Source organism: Oreochromis aureus, linkage group 3 (assembly GCF_013358895.1).
Source record: "Oreochromis aureus strain Israel breed Guangdong linkage group 3, ZZ_aureus, whole genome shotgun sequence".
Taxonomy (NCBI): domain Eukaryota; kingdom Metazoa; phylum Chordata; class Actinopteri; order Cichliformes; family Cichlidae; genus Oreochromis; species Oreochromis aureus.
In genome coordinates this window covers 119,370,692-119,393,110 of record NC_052944.1, presented here as the reverse complement: position 1 = coordinate 119,393,110, position 22,419 = coordinate 119,370,692, and the positions used below count along the sequence as shown (strand labels likewise).

General features: G+C 39.3%; 2 protein-coding genes, 1 long non-coding RNA gene and 1 pseudogene across 3 annotated transcripts in view; 1 reads left to right on the top strand and 3 right to left on the bottom strand.

Annotated features, from left to right (window-relative positions):
- Nucleotides 1-22,419, bottom strand: part of LOC120435165 (protein NLRC3-like) — a 137,380-nt gene that overhangs the window by 50,629 nt on the left and 64,332 nt on the right. The gene's annotated exons all lie outside the window — the stretch shown is intronic.
- On the bottom strand, nt 6,375-8,814 carry LOC120437975. The gene is made up of 3 exons (XR_005611549.1): nt 8,277-8,814; nt 7,387-7,594; nt 6,375-7,280 (listed from the first exon to the last, which is right to left on the bottom strand). It is a non-coding gene; the product is annotated as an uncharacterized LOC120437975 (long non-coding RNA).
- LOC116329943 lies at nt 10,452-11,780 on the top strand. The gene is made up of 2 exons (XM_039608467.1): nt 10,452-10,620; nt 10,974-11,780. Exons 1-2 carry the CDS (start codon nt 10,477-10,479, stop codon nt 11,502-11,504), a joined length of 675 nt encoding a protein of 224 aa, XP_039464401.1. The 5' UTR covers nt 10,452-10,476; the 3' UTR covers nt 11,505-11,780.
- On the bottom strand, nt 12,655-14,001 carry LOC120437972 (annotated as a pseudogene).

The following is a 22,419-nucleotide window of genomic DNA, read 5'->3' as shown; positions in this document are numbered from 1 at the left end:
AATTTAAACTTTTCACCAGACTTATGTGAAACTCCCCCTAACAAGTCCACTTTACTGCGTGCTCATAGATTTTCTTCTATCAGAGTTATTCACCAAATGTACTTTGTTTAAGCTTATTGCTCTGTCACGCTTATTAGTGGCTCATGACTGCTTAAAGCCTGTGTCTGAACTTGACCACAGAGGCAGGGCATCATTCAATCCTCCAGGATGGCAAACTCCACTTTCTCTGTATCAAGATAGCTCATACTCTAAATACACTATACATTATACTAAAGCCAAACGATAACTTGATTTATCAAATATATCTATCTATGTGTTTTCAAGCTGAGAGAAAAAGAAACTCAACCCTTTATATCATCGCGTATACATTACTCGAATCAAAAGCATTTTCAAACTCTAAAACATCCAGCTTTGCATCACAAGAGAAATATGCCACCTGCAGCCATTAATCATATATTCACAACAATAAATCAAAATTCATTCATGCTATTATGGTGGACAGAACCAGCATCTTATTTACAGGCTTTTAACAATATTTGCCAATCATGATTATAAAACTCAGTAATACGCTAAACAGGACGTACAAGCCCTCTGTGTGGCTCACAGGAGCCACACACAGTCTAAAAATAGCTAAGCAGCGCTGTCGTCACACAGAGCCTCCTTTCACACCCGGCTCTCAGTTTATGTTACAAAGACGTCTTTTATTTACAACTGCACAGATTATCAGGCCTATTCACACCTACACAATTTCGACAAATTTACGATAACCGCCTCTAACGGACAAACCCCAGGTTTTTTGCGTTCAGTTCACCAGTATCAGCCTCAAACTGTTTCTGTCTGATTTCTAAAATCCCTAACCGAATTTAAAAGCGTCAACCAACCCAAACTTTGCCTAAAGCTCTATTTTTGGCATTTCACAACCAAGGCTTTCCAGAAGTTTTAAGTTAAGGTTACACGCCCGAAGTCCAACTTCTGCTGACCAAAAAAGCGCAGACTACCGTTTCAAACGGTAAGGAGACTCTAACTCCTAGTTGTTCTGGAGTGCCCCAAGCTCCACAGTGACCAACTGACTATCCCTCAACTGAGGACAAGGTCTAAGCGTCCTTGACCTTGGCAAGCGTTACCTCTGAGCAATTCTTCAAGAATTTATAATATTTTTAAACAACAGTCAACACCTCAAAACAAGTGTATGACTGACACAGGTCCGACCTTATGCCCGATGGGGCCTCTAACCCACAAAGTAACCAATTCCCTAACATCTACGTGAGCCTCTAACTCACTTTCACTGTTTTCCTTTTCCTTATTCACTTTACTCAATACTTGGGACTCTAACCCACTTAAAACTTTCACTTTACTCAATATTTGGGACTCTAACCCACTTAAAACTTATCCTTATTTCAACTTCAACTTCTCATGAGCTTTTCACCAAAATCAAAACAGGCATTTACCAGTAATTTCAGTGAGCAGACTTTTAATTTTGTCAATGTCCAATTTGGCACACTTTGGAATAAATCAACAGGTAGTGCCTCACCTTTTAGATGTGACCGGTCTGCCCCCTCACTTCAGCTCACTGGCTCGCGCCTGTCCGTTCGACCACCTCGAAGGGGGTATTAGCACGCCCCCTCATGCGTAAAGTAGGTACAATACAATCAATGTTGACAACTTTTAACATATTGAAAGAACATCTTCTTCTTCCCGAGGCCAGATCCTTCAAAGTAATCTTCCACTCTACTTATCCCCTGGAACAAACCGTCTCTCCTGCAAGCACAATCAAACAGCTACAAGGCCTTGCAAACTGTTTTCTAAATATTTGAACTCTCCCCTATACATGGGTTTAACTACTGCCTGTGTGTGTGCATGTGTGCCTCGACCGCAGCCTTCACTCTGTCTATAAGGACAGAGGCCAACTCTTCATGTGTGCAATGACCTAACTGAAACCATACAGGTAATATGTTGAATAAATGTTCTAATCAAATGCCACTATTCAAAGCTTAATAAAAGAATACAAATGAATAAAGGATAATGATGGTATATGTGTTTTGTAAGCGTGTGCGGCCTTCTACGCTCTGAGCCACTTCCCTCAATAGATCAGTCAGACATCCCGCTGACTGTAGCTTTTAACCCTTACTGACATGAGCACAACTCCATAATAAGCATCAAGCGGCAATATGTATAAAGATGGTGATGGTTACACCTGCAATGAAAGATTGTATGATTATACCAACACCTGTAAATAGAAGATTAACCTGAGGTTATAACAATCACTGTCAGCCAAACTTTAATATAATGTCAATAGCTTCAATAAATGCTTTAATGTAATGCTTATTATATGATTCTGATGCAATGATAAAATAACAGTAAAATATCTCTTCTCACAATCCAAATAGTTAAAAAGTTTAAAGCTTATAAGTATTATACATACTATCAGAGACTGGACCTTTTATTAAATTAATGAGTATATTTGTTTTTGTACTTTAAAATGTATTTTTTGTAGCACTCTATGTTTTGCATATTAATAATTCAACTTTCAAATAATTTGACTTTAAATTAATTTAATAAAACAAAAACTCTGATCAGCCGATTTGGAGCCAAACAAACTTTCTCCTTTTAGTGAACGAGTCATAAGAACCTCCATCAGCTGCACCTTGGCAGTACAGATACCATCCTAGTAACAAACTGTTCCTCTTATTCCTTTAGCAGTGGGTCAATCATTCCTGAAATGTAATTTAAGTTCATACCACTTCTAAATGATTGACACTTATATTATATGTAGTGTTGTGAAGTGACCCGACTGAGTATTTTGTCCTCTGTTGCTTTACATGCACCAGCAGTTTCAACCATTAAGAACTTTTAAAAAGGAGACGTTTTGACATCAGATAAAAGTCTGAAAAGCAAGGAAGTCAAGAGACACTTTGATTTTAAAAAGTTTTCAACAACCTAAAAGAACAGTTGATTGTTGTTTTGTAAATTAGTCTCCTTGTGCTACCTGAGAGCATAAAAACATCATAAACAGCATGTCATGTTTATTCCTGCATTTATTTATTGTTATTTTAAATATTAATTTATATTTCCTGCAGGTGCGAAGGAGTCCAGTCCCTGTCATCTATTACACAAACCTCCTCCTCTCCAATCTAATCCAGATCTGCATAATGATTGTTTGGATATTAAGAATAAGCAGTAGCATACCTGCTGTTATTCATGTCTTGTGTGTGATGGCCAGTCTGTACTTCAGGATGTGCATTGCTCTGGAAAGGTACCTGCATGTCTCTGAACATTATATTGTACTGTGAAACATCCTTACAGTCAGAATCATATTATTTTGCACTGTGATGATACAAATTTGTGTCTTTCTTCTGTTGCAGGTGTTTATACATTGCATATCCACTGTTGGACTGCCTCAAAGAAACGAGGAGTTCTGTGCTGGTCTGTGTTCTGGTCTGGGCTTTTTGTATAATCAGTGTCCCTCTTGCCATAGAGTGAATTAGAACGTTTAATTATTTACGCCGCCCTCCCTGGCCCCCTGTTCATCTTCTGCTTAGCTCGGACCTTCAGAGCCCTGCCTGCTGCCGCCTCAGTGCCCACTGAGGAGAAACATCAAAGTCTAAGAATTTTAATTCTGTTATTCTTTTACTACTTTCTATTAATCGTTCCCACAATCATCTCTCGTTACATCTTAATCATATTTTCTTTGCTCAGTCCTTTTGTGGATCTGATTCTGTTTCTTTTCATGCGAAAAGGACGCATTGACAAGCTGCTGACATGTCTGTGCTCAGCTGATGAAAGAGCAGATGATCAGTGTGACTGACAGCACCGACAGGTGGGCTGATGTGGACTTGATTCTTTTTTATGTGGAATGGCTGCATTGACAGGCTGCTGGAGTGTCTGTCTAAATAGTTTTAAAACTGATTTTATAAACTGCTTTGGACACTTTCTATATCCCAGGATTAAACATTCACCTTTTTTCTTTCTTTTCCCACATTGGTTTTAGTAGCTTACTAATTTGTTGCTTGTAAATTTGTTTGCCACATCATCTTTCGTTGTTTCTACAACATGTCCAAATAATGTATTCAGTTCTCTGTAATGTTTTAAGAATTGAATATAATTTTTTAATTTACATTATCATTTTTTCTTATGGAAAAAATTTATGGTTTTATGGTTAACATTTATGTTTAACATATAGTTCTATTTAACTATCAATATATAATATTTTTTTTGTTCCTTCACATTAACATTTTCATTTTCTCTGGTCTAATGAGTTTTAGAAATAATATTATACTGTTTATTATGTATATGATATGCATATGCAGCCAAGACAATCCTTGTAGCTGATGACAGTGATTTCAATAATGACGCTACTTCAAAACAGCTTCAAATATTGCAGCAGGAGGCATCTCTGCTTTGTTGTTAACAACTGGACTGAACAAACAGCAAGAGTACTTGTGATGTGTGACATGGAAAAGAGTTTTGTACAAATGTTCAAACACATAAAGAAGTCTTTGTATATTCAATGTTTTTAAAGATGTAATGAAAGAGATTTACATTCCTGTAAATAATATTTATTTAGTTCAGTTTGCTGCACTTGTGATGTGAGGCACTGTATTTTTCTTCAGAGCTGTATTTATGAAATAAAATACAATCTAGCTTGGAAAAAATAGCTTTGTCTAACTTTTGCAGTTACAAATTGTTCATCCATTATGGGTCCTACGTTTAATCAAAACGTCAGCAGGTGGCAGTTCTCTGGTTTCATAAAAATGTAAAATTAGATAAATGTCTATGAGGAAATTACTTGTTGTTGCTGTCATCTCTGACCACACTAAACTCCCCACAGATACATTTATGTTGTTAGTGAATAGTTTAAATTTTAAACAGGCCTACCATTTAAAATTATCTCAATATGTCAGTCATCTATGCAGGACCCTGTTCATGTAGAAATATTTCTATTTCTGCCTGGCATCACCACAAACTGCTGATCACTGCGTTTATAAACAACCCAGTGATCATAAACACCATAAACATTAAGGGTTAAAAATACTTGTAAAATGCACACATGGGAAAACAGATCATATGAAAAAGTGGATTGAAAATTAATATTTTTGGTGGTTTAACAACGACAGATATCAATAAATAAATAACTATTTGGATTTTTTTTAAAGCAAAAAATGAAAACTTATCATAAATAAAAGGTTTACTTTTCCTTTACTTTGCATTATTAGTTTTATGTTGCCACTATGTTAGTTATAGAAAACAGCACAGATCAACTGATTAGTGTATACTGCATAATCCCAGCTATGGTGGCTGCAGGAGGACAAAAAGCTCTGACTGGTTGATCCATATGGAGTGTAGGCTGTCAGTCTGGTCTATTACCTGAGCTCTACGTCTATTTAATCTGGAGGAGGCTTAACAAGGTCATGAAAAGAATCTGAACAGAGCTTTGTGAGTTACTGAAAGCCATTTTGGACAGTTGTAAAACTGAGCTAGTGAAATGCGCGACTTTGGAAAAGCTTACTTCTAACACTGAATAGAGTTCAGATGAAACAATATTTGAATTTCAGTTCCACATGTCCTACGATCTTGGTTATATTTAAGAACTTTGGATATGGTGTTCAATAAAGAGCAAAGAGGCTGTAATGAACACCAGATTTTAACCACACTTTAGGCAAACACATGTATTTACCTATTTATTTATATGCCTGTCTTCTTCTCTTGTTTCCCTTTTATCCATCACATTATTTTTCTAATGTAAGTGGAGTCATAAAAACTTGTCGCAGATGTGAGAAGACTCCTTGGGCATCATTTACTACTATGTGCAAAGACTTGTTTTAATGTGTGCAACAAAAAACAACAAACAAATAAATAATAAATAAAATTGTATTTATGTAGCACCTTTCTAGACAGAATCACAAAGTGCTGCACATAAGATAACAAATAATAAAAGGGTAAAACAGACAATATACAACAGGCAGAAATTTAACCAAAAACAGTTTAAAAAGGTGAGTTTTGAGTTGTTTATAAAAACAACGACTGAGTCCACCGTTCTTAATGTATGAGGGAGAGAGTCCACAGTGTCGGGGCCACCGTGGCAAAAGCTCTGTCAGCCTTAGTCCTCATCTTAGTCTGTTTTACAGCAAGTAAGCCCTGCACTCTTAGAAGGGATGTGTTAAAATTGACACATGATGTGTTAAATTTTAACACATGTGCTGCATCAGCTCAGGGACAACACATGATGTGTCAGTTTTAACACAATTAATGTGTCTGCTCCTTTAACACATCTTCTGTGTTAAAAAACGTAAACACAAGGATGTGTTATTTTGACACAAAGATGTGTTAAAATGTGTACATTTCAATTTTTGAAAAAAAGGAGAAAAAAAGATGGGTATATATTATACATTTATTGAATTCCATTTTTTATTTAGCATATTATAAATCATTACAAACTGAATAAACAACAGCTGTCAGAATTTTTACTTGACAAAATCAAACAAAATTCATATGTGACTAACTTTCTATCTCTCCAGATCATTAAAATGTCAAAAAAATTGAAAAAAGGGCAAAATATCATATATATATATTTTTTTTTTTTTCATGTCCAGACAATAATTAAATTGAATTAAAAAATTTTAAAGGTAACAGTTGTCATCTTCAACAAATTGTCAACATTCAACAAATGTGCAGTTGCATGCAAACAGAAAAACATACATTTTGGCAAATATAGCATCCAGGTTATACAATTTTGTACCTTGGGTTTAAATACAGCTTATTAGCATCAAAGCTTGTCACTATATATAAAGGCCGAAAATCAAAAATTTCAGCCAATCAGTTCATATTGTCTGACCTTTCCACTGCATAGGCATAAAAATGGTCAGAGTCCAGATAAGCAGTGTATTTGACAAAGATGCCAAATGAGGTTTCTCACCTTTGTGAACAGAGACTCTCTACATTTTGGACAGGTGAACATTTTACTTGCATGCTTTAATCTGTGCAATCAGCTCCAGTACTTTGGTTTTCCTTTGGGTGGACAGCGGCAGGTCATAGACAAACTCAAAGAAGGTGAAGACAAGCGGTGCTGGATAGGACAAGTTACATACCCAGTACAGTTTGAAAAGCTTATCCACAACACACGTCTGGGCTTCATTCGGAGAAATGGTTACTCTGTCATTCTTAGCAACAATGATGTACTGCCTGGTTGCACTCTTTAGATCACCGATGCATATCAGCTGGGGTTGGTGTGTTGTGGATGATGCTTCAGGATCACTGCAAAACGATGCAATACTTGTTCCAGGCTTGGAGATGGGGAAGATAAAGATAGATTTTTAGAGAAGTATTCAGTGAGGTGTAGACAAATGCTTTCCTCAGGTAAATACCATGTGAACTTTACTGAATACATACCAGTGCAAAATCAACCAAGTGGGTTATAGCTGATTTAAGGCTGCAACGACTGGCACTAACTGGTGGGAGCAGGTGTGTTAACACACGGCGGGGGGATTCTTGTTTCCAGGGCAGCTACTGATTTGAGCTTCGGAATGATACTGGCTTCCCATTTTCGTAAAAAGAGATCCGTCTTTCCTCCTGTAAGCTTGCCAAACTCCAAGTCCACCTTATGGAGAGAAAAAACAGTGTTTAAGTTTAAAACAAAGCATTAAATACATGAAATCAAAAGTACATTCTGCCCATTTGGTAGCTGTATGGCTAAAATCAAACTTTACAGTAACACATTTCTGTTACTCACTTCTACATCAAGCTTGCCTACACATTGAAACATAACAATTTACTTGGAGTGGTATTTGAATACAAGTCCATTATTCCTTAATTTTAGCTATGATTTAGGTCCCATCTGACCCTTTGAAAAAAATTAGGACTTTTTAGCTGATGTTCCAGCAGCCAATTTCTTATTTTGTCTGTCTGCGGTTTGTCCTGTAGAGCTTTTTGTGTTGAAAATAGTGCTGCTGAAAGCAGAGTTTCATACAGATATAGGTGATTTTTTTGTAGGTTTTTCACTTCCATGAGCAGTACTTCTACATTGTCATTTGATGTCCCTACTATTATAGTCATTTGGTGGTACGAGTAAGATTTTGGATCATGTGAAAAGTGATGCTCATTGTAATAAAAGCCCAGTGAATAATGATCCAACTCTGAAATTATAAAACTTTCAAAATATTGACTAGGAGCTCATAAACATAGCTCCAAATGTATCCACTCCTGTTGCATACTTTGTATGCAAAACACAACTGAGTGAAGAAGGAGTACATAAACCATTACCAGGAAACCAAGTAACTTACCAGACTTGGCATGTCCAAAAAACTGTGGGTACTCTCTGAATATTTCAGCGGCAGTGGGGGAGTCCTTGCTAATCCAGGCTCTGCGACTGGTGTATGTTTCCTCCATGCCTGACATGATAGTTGGAAGGTTCTCAGCTGAGGGCCGCAATCTTTTGATCAGAGTGACACACTCATCTGTGCTGCTGGTATTCCCATCCTCTTGCCTGAGCTTCTTGTCTTCACCACAGTCATCTGTCACTTTTCGCTTCTTATAACGTCTCTGCCCCTGGTCGAGATTCCGTCTAAGGTTGCGCAGTTTAGGAATCCACAATGGGAGACTGGCTCATAATAATGCTCCTGAGGTAGAAAGGACACATGTATATGGGTAACAGCTGAGCAATTTTAACTGAGAAAAAAAAAGCTCTAATAAATAATGAGATAAAGGTTAAAAGATACACAGTAAGTGGGAACAAGTGCAATTTACAGTATGTAGTGGAATTTACATTATTAAAATGCTAAATTTACTTACAGAAATTTACAAAAATTTACTTCTCATCTATAAAAGTGGTTACAAGGACTTTGACAGATTCTAAGTTGTCATATGCGTGCTGAAAAAAAGAAACACATGGCTGAATAAGTAAGATAATTTGCATGGTCAAGTTGCTGTTGTTTTTTTTTTTTAAATAACACTGACTATTACTTCCTCAGATGTTCTGCATAAAAAATAAACTATATCAGAGCATGTTTCCAGCAATAAGCCTTAAAAAAGAATGCGCTCATACTTTAGTTAATCATACTAGATGCAAAAACTGCTTTAACTGCTTAAAAAATAATTATCTCTGTCAATATGAGGTATATTTCATGTTAAAGTTACTCAGTCTTTATTCCTATTCTGTGCTAGCAAACGGATGGTCTCGGTGATAACTACATTTGCTTTATTCAGAGCTAGCAACAATATTGTCATTTTACACAACACTGCTACGGTTAGGTGCTGACTCTGGCGTTGCTCATAGACACCAGAATGCCTGTTGGAGCCGCTAGCTCAACTACAACACTGGTTCTAAGAGCAATTTCTGAATACTCTAATACATAAATAAAGTAAATAGATAAATACGTGAATAAAGTAATACATAAAAATACTACCAAAACACATTTACTCTAATGAAGTATGGCACTAAAGCCAAGAACTAATACTAAAATTAAGAGTAGGATATGTTAGCAAGACTGTTACATTAAGGTTAGCTAGGTATAGTTAAGCAGTAATTAACTTAAACTCAAAACTCCTATATAACTCCTATATTTTATATAAATTCAAAGTTTCACATTCTTCCAGAAACCCGACATATTTTCAGTACATTAAGATAAACTGGTAAATTATACTTACTGTAAGGTCTGACAACATACTAGGCGACGTAACCTCCATCTTTGTCTCCTTTGTCTCAGTGGCACGAAAAGATAGCGCCCCCTTCCCGCCGCTGGTATGTCATGTTGTTTGTTTCCATTTTCAGCATGTGTGTTCTTACTCATTTCATTTTCTACTTTTGCTTCAATTGTATTGCCCTCGTTCACATGTTACGGTCAAAATTAAGCCTGTTCTGTGTGGATACTTATGCTTATAGTATAGCCATGGCCATTAATTGGTATGCCATACATATTGAAAAAAAAAAAAGAATCCTCTTTCAGAATTTTAGTACACCATACACACCTTGGTCCACATTACATTATAAAATGTTTTGTTTGTTGAACGTAATGAGGAAATAATTATGGAAAACAAACAATAACTAAACATTTTATTTATTCAGTTAATATAGTTATAATACATTGTTCATCTATAATTTATTTCACTAAACACAGGGCTAGCATCAAATTACCGTGCTGCTAATAGAGATTGACAGACCACGTGACTTTCGCGCATTGCATGCCGGGAGGTGAAGGCAGGACATTTAAATTACCGCATCAAATGCAAGCATTTGCAGCACCGCAAAACGTTTTTTCTCACGTTCCAATACCGTCTTGCTTTTTCTTTTCTCACCAAAAAATAATGTACAAAACGAAGGAGAACAATGCCGGTCCGTACAAAGACAGACTCGAGGAAAAGGCAAAGAAAAGGTACTTGGAAAAAATCAAAGGAGTGAAAGGGTTAGACCCTTACGAGCACACAGACTGGACAAAAGACATCAGCGTGCTGCCCAACTTTAACCACGCTCAGATTTATAATTACATGGTTCTTGGAGTGAGTGCATACACTCATGAAGTTTTTAGTAACTTCAGGTCACTGCAACAGGCCCAGGTGCAGTTCACGGACGGATGGGTACAGGACCTGGAAATGCACCGTGTTGAGCACAAGACCATCGTACGCACAACGGTAAGTTTACCTGTCTCACAAATCGTCTTCATAAATACACATTCGTGAACCGTTTATAAATAGGACCTTTTAGCTCACGGTAATTAATTAGTAGTGCAAAGAATATATGGTATGCATTACAGAAATGTAGCAGTGATAATAATATTGTATGCTGTAATCGTACTGGGCAATCACTGAGACAAAAATCTGTCATATATCCTGTGAATAAAAGTATATGTTGTTGTCTATGTACCATGGTAATAACAGAAGCGATACGCAATATTCTGCCAGGACAATTTACCATTTATGCAAAGCTACACATTTACTGTACATTCTGTCCTCACAAACATGTTTTTCTGCATTGACTGTTTCAGGTAAATCACTCCATGCGCCTCAGCCAAAAGCCTCTTCAGCCCTGGGTTATTCTGCAATCTAATGGGGACGTTGAAAGTGCACATTGCACATGCATGGCTGGTGTGGCAGAGAAGTGTGTGCATGTAGCGGCTCTCCTTTACAAAGTTGACACTACTGTGCGTCTACGAGGTAATATCACGCCGACAGATGTCAAAGCTTACTGGATTATGCCCTCCAACATCAAGAGAGTGCAAGGAGTACCAGGCCACACAATTGACTACACCACCAGTGCAGCAAGAAAAAGGGCACTCGACCAATCATGTAGTGCTGGACAAAGTGACTGTTCTCCTAAACCCAAAATCCGGACTCGCACTGGTGGCAGCTCACTACAAGTGCGCACACTGGCCGATTTAAAGTCTCTCACAGATCTCATGCATGAAAACCGGTCAGGCCTATGCGCTGTTATGGAGGACTTCTGCCACCTATATGCTGACCCTGTCCAGCCTCGTGTCCTCCCAAATCACTGCTACGCATCTTTGACCCACAGTTGAAGGGCTGTCAGCTATCTGTCCTTCTGCAGCACTGTGAACGTCTGAAGCACTGTGTCGTTGTCTCAAAGGCTGAGGCAGAGGCACTGGAGGAGAAAACCAGGGAGCAGCACAAATGTGACCTTTGGCACACAGCACGAGCAGGAAGAATCACTGCGTCAAACATACATGCGGTTGTGTCCACCTCCACTGCCAGTCCTGCGTTGTCAACTGTAAAGAAAGTGTGCTACCCACAAAAACTGTCACATCAGCTCTCCAACCAAGAACCGCAACAATTCAAGTGGGAAGAGACAATGAAAACACAGCACGCGAGTGGTACACCTCACAGGAAAGGTGCAGCATAGAGAACTTAAAGTTGATAAGTGTGGTTTCATAATCAACCCCGCATTCCCAGAATTAGGTGCCACCCTGATGCGCTCGTAAAATGTGAATGTTGTGGTGAAGGATGTGTGGAAATTAAGTGCCCATATAAACACCGCAACAACAACCTCCTGCAGGCCTGTGAAGATGACAGGTTTTGTTTGGGGTTAAAAGATGGAAGGGTTGAGTTGAAAAAGACACACATTTACTACAAGCAGGTACAAACACAGATCTATGTTACAAAGTCACACTTTTGTGACATTGTTGTGTGGACAACAAAAGCTTGTGTTGTTACACGTGTGATGCCAGATATAGACTTGTGGACTAAAATGTTGCCTGTCGCTCAGGATTTTTTCTACAAAGTTGTGATGCCTGAGCTCTTGGCCAATCACTACAGTGATCCAGAAACCAGTGTTTCACAAGGGCCACATTACATGGATGTCACCGTGACAAAAAAAAAAAAAGAAAGACAAAAGCTTGCATAGAAAACTAATCAAAGTATTTCAGTTACACACATTCTGAGACAACTCTTATATTGAAGGACTTTCTTGTGATTTCATGTTTAGTGTCACATTAAGGTGGACACATCTTCCTGTACTCTGCACTTTATGGTTTGTTATCTGTTGTTCTGTTACGCACAGTGAATTATTATAACGTGTTAAAATTGCAATAAATGTGTCTCACACCACTGCACTCTACAGCTGTGCTGTAAATTATTATCTCTTTATGTCCATACGCAATCTTTCTTTTCAGACTGTACTAATATACAGTGTCAGAACCAATACAAATAAAGTAAGTGTTGCACAAGTCATTCATCAGGACTGTCTTTATTTATAACTGACAAGTTTTACATGTTACTATCGAAGCTTACAGGACAAAGGCAAAATAATATACCGTTGTGCATTATTATTTCATTTTGTTAAAAACATAGCTGCACAACAAAACAAGACCAAATTGGAAAACAGTTATTCATCACTTGCTTGCTTTACAACAACACTTGGGCACATGTTTGTGAGCGCACATGATACAGCAACTATCTTATCCAGCAAAGTCATGTTCTCACCTTCGCATGGCACCACAAAACCTAGACGGATGGTGTCGTTTAGGATAGTGTACTTGGACCGTAGACAGCCTATAACACGTTCAACATGGATCCTGACATGTGCCAGTTTTCGTGTGTCCTCCACATCTTTTGCTTGTAGCTGACTGCGACCCGTGTAAATGCTGGAATTTTTAAAGTGGCACCCATTAAGGCAACACTTTCCCTGATATCAAAACCCGGTCTCATGAGCACTATGTCCCCGGGTGAAAGCTTCTGTAAAAGCCAGAAGTTTCCGCTATTCGCTTTATCACTTGTACGCCCTCCCCATCCTTTAGAAATGAAAGAGATGGTCCCCTGTGGTGTGATCCCAATGAGATATTTCATTGTGTGTCTACTTTTGTATGTTGAATATGTCTCCGCCATGGCACGTAAATTTTGTGCCCTCTCTATGAACAGTTCAAAACAGTCAATAATAACTGTCACCCGGTCACCAAACATCTCTACATACTGGTGTGGCATACTGGCCTGTATGCAATGTCTTCCAGGCCAGTGCACCAATGGACTCAGGTGAGCGTACAACACATTTACAGTAATGTTAAACACAGTGGAAGTGGTTGTCCGGCTAATATCAAAGAGGTGTGCAATATGTGCAATCGGAAGGTTGAGTCTTAAACGCATGAGAGTTAGCAAGAGCATCTGAAACTGGGAAATTTTCCTGTCAGTGTCTGGCAAGCTCGGGCTGATTTGTTGTAGCACCCCATTAGTAAAGCAAAAGAAGGCAGCCCTGTGTAGAATTTAACTTTAGAGTTCTCGCCTTTCAAGAATTCCATGTCTAATTTCTTTTTGGACAGTTCTTTTTTTTAACACTAGGTTTTCTTCTTGAAGGTGTGCTATTTCTTGTAACCTTTGAGAACACATTTTACACTCCTGCAGATCTTCATCCTGGTGCTTTGGATTTATCTGCTGTGGTTGGCTCTCAGCTGTAGTTTCCGTAGTGACTGGTGCTGAAAGACATACATGCACACAGACAAAGACAAGATCATTGAAAGTGCAAAAATAAGACAGTGCTTAATGTGGAAAAAGTGGTATTTATTTATGTACATTGACAATTTTACCTGGATGGATTTCACCTGCATGAGCTGTCTCTGCCCCCCAGAGGAACGCGGGCCTTTTCGTGGCTGTTTTGATTTCGATCTCTGTTTTAACCGATCAAATCTAGCAGTGGTAGAAGCTTTAACTTCTGTGTGGCCCAGTTTGAGAGAGGGTGCCCAGTCTGGATCGCATTCCAGCATTTCGTAGGCTGGTTTGCCTACAAAATACAGCAAACATTACACAGAGCCACAATAAACAAAGGAGCATAGCGTGATGATTTCTGTTCAGCGCCATATAAGACGTATTAAATACCACAAAACACTTACCGTTGTGGAAATGCTTGGAGCAGACTAACATGTGAGGTGGAGTGTTTTCGAACGTTATATTAGGTCTTCTGATAGCGGCAATCCAGGCCATCCGTCGCCTCTTCGTGACTTCGGAGACATGGCTTGGAGAATTTCTCTTCCACGCCGGAATCCGATAAAAACCAAACGCATTTCCCGTCGACTTCACGCGGCTGTCGTTCTCCCGGCTTGTGCAGTTAATAATACAACAGGTTCTTGGCATTTTTTGTTTCTTTTTATCGCTGTGTAACTTATTTCAATTGAAAGCCTGCGTGCGCTAGTACCTCTTGCCTTGGGTTCCCACAATCCTTTGCGGTTTTACCCCTCAATGACGTCACATTTTCAATCTCTATTTTAGGTCCTGTTGTTAGATTCCGAAAATAACACACAAAATGTGTTAAACTGTGCAACACATCAAGTGTGCTAAGCTTTTTACACATTTTTTCAATGTTTACACATTTTCTTACACATGTTATGTTAAAATTCACACAAAATGTGTTAATAGTGTAACAACACATTTTTTGTGTCATGTTTTTAACACATCCTTTCTAAGAGTGTGATCACATGACCTCAGGGACCTGCTGGGGACATCGGGCTGTAGCAAATAACTGCAACATGAAAATTATTGTCAGATTTATAAAATGTGCACCAACCTGTTTTGTTCTTTCCTTGATGCTTATGTTAAACCCAAACCCACCCTCCCCTCCCCCTCAATTCCTGGCATTTTCTATTTGTATTTCTCTTCAGTCTCACTCTTAGAAATATAAAATGAATGTAAGAAATCATTATTGGATCTGGTTTTCAGTTTGAAAGGGAACAATGTACGCTTAATTACAGTAAAAACATGATTTTTGCAAGAAAACCTGAAGTTAGAGATTTTTCTAGGTTCTCAAGAGTCTCAAGGATGACTCCACACTTCAGTCAGTGGAACAACGAGTGTGGTGCTTCGAGTGGGAGAAAACCTGCTGGGTGAGGACCCCTGATACTGCTGATAAACAGAAGCTCACTCAGGAACGAGGTCACACAGAGCTCAAGTTTTCACTCGCGAGAGGGAAGCAGTTCTCTCCAACCCACTTCAACTTGCTCTCCCCCTGCAGGTTGTTTTTATTGGTTACACACATGAATATTCATAAAGCTTGTTGCTGTATTACCTATGAGAAATTACTACAACTGGTTACAAAGCGTGATTGTGTTGTGCAAGCATGGTTATACAATGTGTGGTTATATGATGGGAGTGCAGCTCCCCCAGATTGTTGTCGGTAGAATCTGTTCTTCTCAAGGCTGCTTGTTCCCCTTATCAATGTCGTGCATGTAGTCATATACGTAAGTTACTTAGATAGCAAACAGAAGCATTCTAGCTTTCTAAATGGCAACCTACAACACATACATTAAACCTAACAAGGGGGGTGATAGGTTTGTAGCTTAAACCCATTCGCTGGAACGTTGAAGGCAATGTAATTACACAGCAAAGCAAGACACGAGTAGGCAAAGTTCTTTATGTTTCTCGTGCACGGGAGAGAACCGGACATACGCCGTTCCTTCACTTGACCCCAGTTGCTCTCGTCCGCTCCCCCGTACACTGCTCTTTTATTGGGGTTACATGAATATGCATAGGTTCATTAACATATGACGTCTACATACACACAAAGAGTACCTTGCCTGTACGTTGTGTGTGTGTGTGTGTGTGTGTGCGTGCGTGCGTGCGTGTGTGTTCGTGTGTGTGTGGGGTCATGATGTGACCCCGTGAAGTCTCCCCACCCTACTGGCGCCAGGGAGTCCAGCAGTTCACATGAACAAAGGCTCTTAGACTCAAACAGATATACGCGTGTTTGCTATACCATATATCAGCAAGAGAAGATACAGCCTTGCTCATGATCCCAAGAGGAGTGTGATCTATGCCAGAACACTCTGAGGAGGAGTGAACGCACCCCCCTCTTCATGCTGCACAGAGTTGTTACAGACCTCCTGGGATGAGACATTCTTTCAATCTACAAATAATTATATACTTCTAAGCACATATGAGTAGATATTTCTAAGCATAAATGACAATCCACTATATAAACCTAACAGGGGGTTTGTTTTTTAGCATAGTTAGTATTTTTTTTCTCTATACATCTGTATTTGCTTTATTGTAACAACAATAAGGCTCTTAGAATGTACATGAATAAAAGGTGTAGAATTTGAACTATAAACCACTAAACAAATATGTGACCTTTGGCCCTAAAGTTTGTTTCTGGGGTTCTCTTTTTCCTAAAAGCGAGTGCTTCAGGAAAGTGAGCAGAAACAGAAATTTCACGGCATTTTACTGATACTGGAGACAGCAAACTGCAAAGCTAACCTTAACTCTAACTTTTATTCTTACTGTAGCTGTTAGCTAAAAAGGCTCATTTAGTGAAGTTTGCCCTGGTTCAGCTTTGACAAAGTTGTCATCTTGTACCCTTTCAGAGCCCCGCATACTGGCAGAGACCCCTACAGTAGGGAAACATGCAAATGAATGTCCAAACCTTTGTGTTTTAGCTTTATTTATGTCTTACACAGCATCCCAACTCTTCAGCTAACTTAATAACTTTAGCTAAAGTGAATAGTTGGTCTAATTCCTTAGTGCAGCATTACTGGATCACCTCTATTTGAAGTGAAATAATATGATATACAACTATCAATGCAGCGTCTGCTGTTTATTAGATCAGCCACATGCATTATGATCCCTCAATACAATCAGATTCTGCTTAGAACTGCATTTACAACTATTGAGACAATATTTTCAGCTCATATGGCTGAAACAAGAAGTTTACAAGGAATCATTTAGAAGAGTTTCAAACATCAACTGATTGAATCCATGAATGTGAAAACGTGTTTGTGAGTGAAAGAGACAGACATGTACAGACTGAACTATCTGTTCAACAGTCAGAGTGTTTCTCTAACAGGAGACACTCTTTACACTCAGCACAGGGACACTGAGGCACCAGGACCCACCCAAAACCCAGGATAAAGAGTTTGAGTGAATGTGGTGTGGAAGGTGTGGAGGTGGATCAGAGTGTCAAAGAAGACTTTGTAGAAGGACAGAGTGCCAGCAGGATAGTCCACATACACTGCTGCTCTGCCAGAGCCTGGGGAGGAGAATCCTCCTCTGTCTTCTTCTTCGTAGGAGATGGATGTTTTTCTGTTATTGTGGAGGACAGCAACTGCATTAGAGCAGCTGGTACAAGTAGAAACGCTATAACAGTACAGACTCCAGGACTGATCATTGTGTCCAAACAAACAGTCTCTGCCTCCTTTCCTTATGATGCTTCTGTAACTCACGGATATACGAACTTCTCCTCTCCACTCGACCTCCCAGTAACAGCGACCAGTCAGACCATTTCTACACAGTAGCTGTTCAACATCAAATCTGTCTGGATGATCAGGATATGACTGAACCTCCCACACATGTGTCACCTTCCTGTTGTTGTCAGACAGTTGGAGGTTTGTGTGAACTGTGTTTGTGTCGATTGTGAGTTGACAGGAATCTGATGGAGAGAACAAACACAATCCAGCTGCAGTTATTGATCCATCATCTGTTCATTGATTGACACTTTGATGATGACTCCTGACATGATGAAGATGGTTGAATGTGTGCTGCTTTGTTTTCATGAATCCCATTAAAAACACACTTACACTTCCTCAGACCTGGTCTCAACCATCGGACTCCAGCAGGCTCCACCCTGAAAGGAGGAGGGGTCAGAGCAGTCAGCATGCACACATGGACATTACATGGCTCTCATACACATGAACATTCACAGTGTTCATCAAAGTGAAAGCCCGGGGGAATGACTTGTCTGTGGTGTCTGTTTTTTTGTTAACAACACTCTGTATCGTCTGCCTGAAGGAAGAAATGTGAACAGTTTCTCTCCATGATGTGAAAGGTCTGCAGAGATGTGTTTGTCCCTCATTCTGGACCTTTACAGGTCCTGGATGGAGGAAAGACAGCACAGATGAGCCTCTCTAAAGACCTTATTTTCTGGCCCCGTCATGCTTCATGACTGAGGCCAAGCAGACAGTGATTGATGGAAACAGGACAGACTGGATGATGCCATTTCTCCAGACTGCACAGGGTTATATCTTTGGATTAGTTCTGACACATTCATCAACACCACATCTCCAGTCATTGGAGGAAATATCACAGGAGAAAAAAGTCTGAGTTTTACTGTAAAAACCACAAACATGTTTAACCAATCATTTTGTACATTTTAAAAAATTATGCACAAGTTTTGCAAACAACAACTACTTCCCTAAAAATGCAGCCCAGGCCTCAGGCGGTTTTTATATAAGGATTTCAAACGATTTACAGAACAATCACGTGTTCTGCATCAAATAAGAAGCCACACAAATGATTTGTGCCACTGCAAAAATAGTTTGTGTCCACTACAAGACAGAGGAGAACAGCACAGGGATAACCTGCAGGTCTGACAGCAGGAGGTGGATCACTCCTGTTTTCCATATGGAGACAGTGTTTACACTGCAATCTGCCTTTGGTGGCTTTAAGGCAGCAACTGTGACGTTCACTAGTAGAACTGACACACAACACAACCACTACACTACACACCAACTACACGCTAACTGTAGCCTCCAAACACGCTAAACATTACAAATCTCTCATGTATCAAAATTCGCTCTTTCTCTCGACATTACATGGCTCTCATAAACATACTGTTAGACACTGATAAAGGAACAGTCCAACATTTTCACAAATACACTTCAAGGAGTGGGAGTCATGTGAATATTGTCATCTAATTGGTTTGAATCCTCTAGTCAGTCACAGAAAGAGGTCCCCCCCACACCCCAACAGCCCCCACTGCTAGCTAACAGCAGCCTAATATTCAATTCAATTCAATAAAACTTTATTGATCCTGAAGGTTAACCCCAAAGGAAATGGGTTAAGGCTGCCGACCTTTGCCAGCGCCATCTTACCCTTCTGACCATACATACATTATGTAAATGACCGTATTAATCTTTTGTAAAGTGTTTTGTAAAGTTATGAGTGACTATTATATTGTTGGAGCGGATGCTTTTATTTTGAAAGTCACAGAGCGACAACGTGCCGTAAATCAAGTGGCGTAAACCATATAGCAGAAGCGCGGGTTTTAATGCACAGAGAAAAGGTGTTCTCTATGGTTAATGGACGGAAATGGGAAAAAGAACGGCTATCAAGGTGCAATCCTGAGTTGTAAGCAGTTCCTAGCACCTGGTTGATGAGGGAACAAGGTTTGTAACAAAATTTGTCCTGTGGATTTGTACTTTGTTGTTTTACGAGCATATAGCTGCTGACCGTTACTAAGTATAAAGCCTAAGTTTTCACCCACTAGAGGGTGCTAACGTACCTCATGTTTAGGCAGCGATGCAGCGATTTCACTGTTATATGCAATAATTTACAAGTTTTAGTGTTATTTGTTATGTAAGGTAAAAAGAATTAATTTGTGATTAATAAATAAGTCAAAAGGTTAAAGGTAACACACTGTTTGATTTACTAATAGTCTTTTATTCTGTATGTTGTAGCTCTTACGGTGTGTTCACATGCACGGCTATTTAATAAAAGGATTGTGAACCATCAGTTTGAGAGACCATCTTTTCAACCGGGGATGCTACACATTACACAAACATCACATGGGGAAGACAGGTCAGAGGGGTATAACAATGGAAAATGTACAACATGAGGAAAGATAAGGAGAAAAAAATAACTCCCCCCAGACTGAGCTCCAACAGGGAGATCAGTTTGAGGACAGAAAAAAACACCTCTGCACATAGCACATGAAAAAAACGCTTAATACACCAAAGAAACACATGACAAGCAACAGGGGTGGGTAAAGGGTGAGAGACATCCGATGTAGACAGTACATCCGGATCGATACTTTGGTGTCATGGTTCGATATTTTTTCGACACAAAAAAATTTTCATGCCTTTTTAATTTGTCATTTATTAAAATTATAAATATATATTTGAACTCAAAAGTGTAGTTTTTAAATTTAATGTTGCTAAAACAACAAAGTAATAAAAAAATACATCTATCTGATCGAGAAATCACTCATCTTTGGAAAAGAGAGTTTATTACAGAGAAATGGCTCTTTCCAAAATAAAAGCTCTACTATACGCCCTTTCTGGGGTATATTCTCAGCAGCATATTAAACATATCAGGTCCCCATAAGGAGAATCATGTGCTAATAGCTGTCTAAATGACTCGGGTAAAGTTTGTAGCATGCATGCTTGTTGTTTTTGTCTGCTTCCACTTGTCTTTGCACTAGGATGATGTCGGCGTAAACGTGCAGCCATATTCATTGTGTTCCCACTAGAGCTGTCAGCGTTAATCTCGTTAAAATGACTTTAACGCCATAATGCCACAAATCTCCGTTAACGAGTTACCGCGGATCGCCCTGTGCTTGGGGCTGGACGGTGTCAACACATTAACGAGCTAACTGCTCTAACGCACTAGTTCCCACCAATGTAATTGAGCATTGCGTGGCACATCCGACATACTTTTGTCCATGACGCGCTTACCTTCAGGGTCATACTTCACATGAAAACCAAGATAGTTCCAAACGCCAGATCTGAATGAGGGTGGGGGAGGCTCAATTTCGTGTAGCGTTGAGGCAGTTGCCATGTTGCAATGAGCTTAGCTTCTGTCTCGCTAGCTTGCGCTGCGCTCAGTGGATCTGCACTCGACAGTGCATCCTAGGCGGAGTAGTCGAACGCAGATCCACTGAGCGCTCAACACAGACAGCACCGTCAGAAGAACATTTGGTAAAATAAATTAAAAAATTTGTATTGTTCGATACATATGCGTACCGAACCGAAAGCACTGTATCGAATGGTTCAACACCGATACGAGTATTGTTGCACCCTATGTATTTTGCCTGGCTAGCCTTTCTTAATTGGGGTACGTCTTCGTCTCTGCAGTTCTCTATTTCCGGAAATGAAAAATAAATATCTTTTTTTTAAAATTATTATTACGATATTAGCAAACTAATGTTTTCTCTTACTTATTAACATTGATAGTAGCTAATACTAATACTCTTTTCTCTTGGGTAACAACAATGTGAGGAGTTAATGCTAAGTAGGCTGCTTTTAGCGGCTAAAGCTAATTTGAGGTGAATAAGCTAACGCTAATACCCTTTTCTCTTGTGTTATAATGATGTGAGATGTTAATGCTAAATAGGCGCCATGAGTGACTCTTCTCCCTTGCGTTATAACGATATGAAGAGTTTATGCTAAATTCAATTCAATTCAATTCAATTTTATTTATATAGCACCAAATCACAACAAAAGTCGCCTCAAGGCGCTTTATATTGTACAGTAGATAGCACAATAATAAATACAGAGAAAAACCCAACAATCATAGGCTGCCATTAGCAGCTAATGCTAATACCGTTTTCCCTTGCTTTCTACAACTTGAGCAGCTATTGCTAAGTAGGCCACTTTGCTCTGCTAAGGATTTCTGTGACCATGATGGAAACTCTGATAAGCTAATGCTGCTAAGCTAATGCTGTTTATGGGCCCTGTTCAAATGAATAGTTCATTCTCATTCTGTTGTTTGAGAACAATAACAGAAAAATGTGCACAACAAATTTATTGTGAATTTAGCTGTGAATGCAGAGTTTCCAGTATTTAGGCTTCCATTTCCAAATGTTCGCTGCTCCTGTCTGCCTCTTTGTCACACACACAGACTGAAATGATTCACAGCCTTGTTTCATCCTTCTGTCAGTGTCACTGACTGTCATTGTCACTGTGACATACAGCATGGGAAACATACACATGGCTGACACTTTATTAGGTACACAGTGGCCACTATCTCAGGTACACCTGTGTCCTAGATGTTCCTGCAAACAGACTCCTTGGAGACGCCTACATAAATATGCATGTACTATCCAGCTAGACTAGTGTGTCTGTCCCCGAAAATATTCCTGCATGTGTGACTGTTCATGTCTCATTTGCAGGAAACAATTGGGAAGTGAGTGAAGGACTGTGTTTTCCAGCTCTTCCTCCTCTATCAGACATTCTCTCCATACCTGAGAGTGTCCAGTCTCCAGCCTGGATCCTCAAGTCCAGCCGA